This window comes from Alnus glutinosa, chromosome 6 (assembly GCF_958979055.1).
Source record: "Alnus glutinosa chromosome 6, dhAlnGlut1.1, whole genome shotgun sequence".
Lineage (NCBI taxonomy): Eukaryota > Viridiplantae > Streptophyta > Magnoliopsida > Fagales > Betulaceae > Alnus > Alnus glutinosa.
This window is the reverse complement of record NC_084891.1, coordinates 10,888,505-10,894,504: the sequence shown is the minus strand read 5'-3', so window position 1 is coordinate 10,894,504 and position 6,000 is coordinate 10,888,505. Positions and strand designations below refer to the sequence as shown.

The following is a 6,000-nucleotide window of genomic DNA, read 5'->3' as shown; positions in this document are numbered from 1 at the left end:
TAATTTAATTAATTTTTTTTAATTTTGTTATTTCTGGCCAAAAATATTGCAAAATCTATTTCACCCCAAAATACCACAAAATCAAATTACACAAATCAATAATTAATAATGTATTCATTACCTACACAAATCTTTACAAACAAAAAATAATTACAAAAAATAAACATATTCATTACTAACAAAAAAAAATTACAAAAAATAATTACACAAGATATCTACAGATTTGGAGAGTGTCCCTGCGGATCAAGAGGTATCGTCCTAGGCGTGTACTCACCAACCGGCGATTGCTATGCACGAAAAAAAAAAAAAATTAACCAAATACATGTATACAGCAAAACCGAAATAGTCCAAAAAAAAAAAAAAAAAAAAAAAATTACGAAAAACCCTAGGGCCTGCTGTTTGCCCAGTACTAGCTCCAAACAAATTTAAATCACACTATCACAAGGAAATGAACAAAATGCACAGGGATATACATATAGAAGAAAAAATTAAATACAGAAAATGAGGGACAAAATACTCACAATAAATTTTGGGTTGCTTATATATATACCTGCATATTTGTTAACAAAGAAGAAAAAAAGTTAGGAATATATATATATATATATATATATATACATGTATTATTGTATATATTTAGAAACCGGTAGAGAGAGAGAGAGAGAGAGAGACAGCCGGTGAGGGAGAGTTGGTCGGTGGTGGACGGTCACCACGCCGGAGACAAGGTCTGTGGTGGACAGTGGAACAGGTTGTGCTCGATCAACGGAGAGAGAGACAGAGCGAGAGAGAGAGAGTGAGAGAGAAATGGGTAGCTTCATCTGGAAGCTACCCATAATATATAATATATAATATATTTTATATAAATTATTAAATTAAATTAATTTTTCAAAATTTAAAAAAATATATGCATATGTTTGGCCAGTGGCGCGCAGGAGAACTCCCGCACATTGTGTATAAAATCCTAAATACAATTTTCTTTTTTAAAATATATATTTGAAAAAAAAAATTATCAGTTGGCCACGTGTATTTATTACACGTGGCAACATATGGCCGCGTATAATGAATACACGCGGCCAATTGGACACGTGTATAAAATACACGTGTCTGATTGGACACGTGTAAAAATACATGTGTCCAATTAGACACGTGTATTAGTACACCCGTCCAATCAGACACGTGTATTTTATACACGTGTCAAATTGGCCGCGTGTATTCATTACACGCGGCCAATTGGGTGGCTTATACTACTAGCCACGTTGTCATCAAGACACGTGGCTAGTTGGCCGCGTGCCTACAGTAACTAGTACTGTAGACACGTGACCAATTGTTTCTTTTTTTGTAGTGCCAGGGTGCATCTGAGGTGGCCGTGTGGCCATCCCGGCTTGGATCGGGATGGCTTGCGGCGACCCCAGCTTAGATCAAGGTGGCCGCGCGGCCACCCCATCGGTGCATCTAGGGTGGCCGCGCCACTTCTGGGGTGGCTCATAGGCCACCCCCACAGCCACCCCCTCTCTTTTCTTTTCTTTTCTTCTTTTTTTCTTTTTTCTTTTTATTTTTTTTAGTTATTTAATTTTAAAGTATTATATGTAAATTTGAAACTTGAGTTACGGTATTTGAGTATTTTTACGAATTTGACTGATGGAATGAGGGCTTTGGTATGTAAATAGTAGCTCAATGCTCTCTTTTGGTTGAGGTGTCAGTTCGTGGTAGCATATTGACGATATATGGCCAGTAGTTAATGGAGAGAAAATGTATTAACCCCAAAATTTTGTTCGAATTTGAGAGAATTCGATAAAGTGATTATGAGATACCACTTATAAGAACTACTTGACCAAATAGAAATTACGCTGCCATACCACTTATTCGATCAAGTGGGTTCCATAAGTGGTCTCTCACAATCACCAACCCGAATTCTATTAAATTCGAATAAATAATTTGAGAGGATCTTGATCCTCTCCTCCCGCACCGCCATATACTTCTAAGAGAAATTCTATAAACTATATTTTTATTTCACAATTATCTTATAATATTGATCATGTAACTAGTCATGCATTTTCAATTAATTAATTTTTGAATTTTTTTAAAAAAAAATGAAATGATCCAAAAATTGATTAAAATTTTGACGTAAAGAGTATGGGATAAAAATGTAGTTTAACGGACGGTAGGTATAACCTATGGTATTATGCACATAACATTATTGTCCCAACCCCGGCCCTTAGCTTGCCGCCTTAAGTACGTGAACACCATTGGTATAAACTGATTACGAAAGATGTCAACTCCCAACTCCCCAATAAACCCTCATAAATTTTGGTTGTTGTTTGGTTATGTTTGATCGAACCCCCACGCAATTACGTCCATATATTCTTAGACTTGGAGTGAGTGAACACGTCCAAGCATTTGGCAACAGTTTTTTTGTTTTTTTTCGCACGCTAAATAAACAAAGCAACTTTACATACTAGTATTTGATTAAATTATTTATTTGAATTTAAAAAAAAAAAATTGATAAGTAATTATGAGAGACTACTTATAGAATTTATCTGACTAAATATTAAAAAAAAAAAAAAAAAAAAAAAAAAAAAAAAAAAAGAGAGAGAGAGAAGAAAAGAAGAAGAAGAAGAAGAAGAAGAGAAAGGGAAAGAAAGAAATTTGGTTGCCCGATTATTAATTATCTGGTCAAGTGGATCCGATCATAAGCTAGTGATTTCTCATTCGGACAAATAGTTTGATCATTGATCATTGATCATTGACCGGCCAACTCTGTATCTTCTATCCACCTGTCCCAACTGTCATAAATGAGTTTAAAGTAAGTGAGGCAGTGGCAGTTGAAGCAATTAATTAAGCCGGTCGATGATGCTAGCTGCTTCCCTTGGACACGACGTATTTTCTGTAGAACTATATCCCTTATAAATTTGCAACCTGCCTGCTCTTGTATCCAAATTATCTCTGCATTCACCTCTTTTTCTCCTTGTTTAATCCTTTTGTCGTAATCCACAGCTTAATTATGGAGATCCATCTCCTGCGTGTTTTCGCTTTTCTCGCTGTAAGCTTTACTGACGACAATATACTCTCTCTCTCTCTTTGATTTCCATGCTTATTTCCAAGAGAATTTATACCTCTATATATATATGATCTATATGAATTATTTTTCGTTTTTCTTTTTTGTTTATTATTCGTATGGAGCAAAGCTAATTAACGAGACAATATATTTTGCAGTTTGCAATGATGACAAGCCATGCTGCTCTGCCTCCTGAAGAATACTGGAAATCTGTGCTGCCAAACACTCCGATGCCTAAAGCTGTCAGTGATCTTCTACACCAAGGTTACATCTTTTTAACCGAAATAATATTCTGTCATTGTAGTTCATCTTCTACAAGTTGAATAACCATTTTTGAGTACTTATAATATTAAACCCCGGCCTCCGGCCCTCCCCTCATCTGATATGTTCTAATTCATGTTGTTGACGTACGTACGCTGCAGAACTGATAGATGAGAAAAGCACTTCTGTCAGTGTAGGGAAAGGTGGCGTTAATGTTGACGCCGGAAAAGGAAAGCCGGGCGGCACTTCCGTTAATGTAGGGAAGGGTGGCGTGGATGTTGGTGCAGGAAAAGGAAAGCCCGGCGGCACTTCCGTTAATGTAGGGAAGGGTGGCGTGGGTGTTGATACAGGAAAAGGAAAGCCCGGAGGCACCAATGTCGGTGTTGGCAAAGGAGGAGTATCTGTGAACACAGGCCACAAGGGAAAGCCTGTGTATGTCGGGGTAAAACCAGGGGCTTCACCCTTCGTTTATAATTATGCTGCCACTGAGAATCAACTCCATGATAACCCCAACGTAGCTCTTTTCTTCTTGGAAAAGAACATGCATCCTGGCACTGAAATGAACTTGCACTTCACAAAAAACTCACAGACAACAGCTTTTTTGCCCCGCCAAGTTTCTGAATCAATACCCTTTTCATCTAACAAGATGGCAGAAATCTTGAACCGGTTTTCTGTCAAACCCGGATCACTGGAAGCTGAGATAATGGAGGAAACAATCAAAGAATGCGAAGAACCGGGCATTAGAGGAGAGGAAAAGTACTGCGCAACATCATTAGAGTCCATGGTCGACTTCAGCACATCCAAGCTTGGAAAAGATGTTCAGGCAATATCTACAGAGGCGGGAAAAGGAAGCCAGTTGCAAAAGTATACCATAGCACCAGGAGTGAAGAAGATTGGAGCTGGCAAGAAAGCTGTTGTGTGCCACAAGCAGAACTACGCATATGCGGTGTTTTACTGCCATTCAACAGAGAGCACAAGGGCCTATGTAGTGCCGCTGGTGGGTGCTGATGGGAGTAAAGCTAAAGCAGTGGCAGTCTGCCATACCGACACATCAGCATGGAACCCAAAACATCTGGCCTTCAAAGTGCTCAAGGTTAAGCCAGGAACTGTTCCTGTCTGCCATTTCCTTCCTGAGGATCATGTTGTCTGGACACCCAACCAGCTAGCGCGCTAGCTAGCTCTTGTGTTCCACCTGTTGCATCGCTTCGCGTAGTTTGAAATTCCTATATGTCTACCACTGCATTTTGCTACATGTTTTATTTACTCTTGTATGTACGCTATATATAGTTGTACCTACGTACGTATACGACGTATATTTTAGTCGTCAATAAATACATCCTGCACGTTGCTTTAAAAAGTACGCCATTTTCTTTCGCTCTGTAATGTGTTAGAATGTACTGTGAGCTAATTGATTTCAATTTTTTTTTTTTACTATTTTGTATTATCTTCACTTGCCACGGTTCCCGATAAATATGAAACATTTGTATTGTATTGTAATTAATCATAAAAAAATAAGAGCAATCTTCCCTAGTGAGTGGTGTACATAAATGTACAAATTAGAGAATAAGATGAGTACTATACAAAATGCCAGAATTTGCATATATATATATATATATATACTAGAAACTTGTAGAGATACTTCAGACCGAGTATATAAACTAGAAAGAGTAGTGTATATATATGCATTAATGACATGGAGTTGGTTGTATCAACCAACCATATATTGATCGATGTGGTCGTTATCAGTACTTGACATCAGGTATGACCTACAGCTTCCGATCCTTAATTCAACATACAACGGCTAACTGTATGCTTAATTAGCTTCCAATTCTATATATATATATATATATATATATATATAAAGAGGATGCATTTACCGAAAAATAATATAAAGCGGGATATAATAATAGACACAAAGAATTATGTGGCTCAACCTATGACTTACGTCCACAAGATAAAGCCCAAATGACTACATTTTGTTCTTATTTCTTTTAGTAATGTTTACAATATAATAAGCTCCTATAAATAGGAGAATTAGATAATACAAATAGACTTCAACTACAACTAGGTAATGTGACTAAGTCTTCAACTGTAGCTATGTGATAGTCTTCAACTGTAGTTAGGTCACAGTCTTCAACTGTGAGTAAATAATAGTCTTCAATTGTGAGTAGATAATAGTCTTCAATTGTAACTTGATCGAATTCTTGATCTCTTGATATACTCTAAAACGTACTACATGCATGAGAGCATTTTAATCTAATATCACTGAGTTTCTTTAATCCTCCAAAATCTCATTGTCTTCACTATGAGAAATAAAAATAAACAAATAAATAGAAATCTCTGTTGCAATTTGTGGTCACCCACATTAATTACGCCCCCAAATATCTCCAATAACTCGGTGATTCCATCAAGCCCCTTAATCTCAAAAACGAACATGTAGAACACATTGTCAATCACCTTCATAATAGAAGGCCTATGGACCTCGGTGAAAAGAGAAGAAAGAATAAATTTTTGTGGGAGGGAAAAGTTGATTCCAACGCTAGCTAGCTTAAGCCGGTCTTAGTTTTGACAAATATTTCGAAGCAAAATATCAGCTCGCCAATGGCGGCCACGATGGTTTGGGGGTTAGGTGTGGCAAAGGAGAGAGAGAGAGGATACAAGTGAATGAGGTGTAGGAATTAAACAAG

The 6,000-nt window shown here is 37.2% G+C and overlaps 1 protein-coding gene across 1 annotated transcript; it reads left to right on the top strand.

The window, feature by feature from the left end:
- Positions 1-2,880: 2,880 nt before the first annotated feature.
- LOC133870205 (BURP domain protein RD22) lies at positions 2,881-4,670 on the top strand. Its single transcript, XM_062307280.1, has 3 exons — positions 2,881-3,037; positions 3,211-3,316; positions 3,475-4,670. Exons 1-3 carry the CDS (start codon positions 2,999-3,001, stop codon positions 4,485-4,487), a joined length of 1,158 nt encoding a protein of 385 aa, XP_062163264.1. The 5' UTR covers positions 2,881-2,998; the 3' UTR covers positions 4,488-4,670.
- The last annotated feature ends 1,330 nt before the right edge of the window (positions 4,671-6,000 follow it).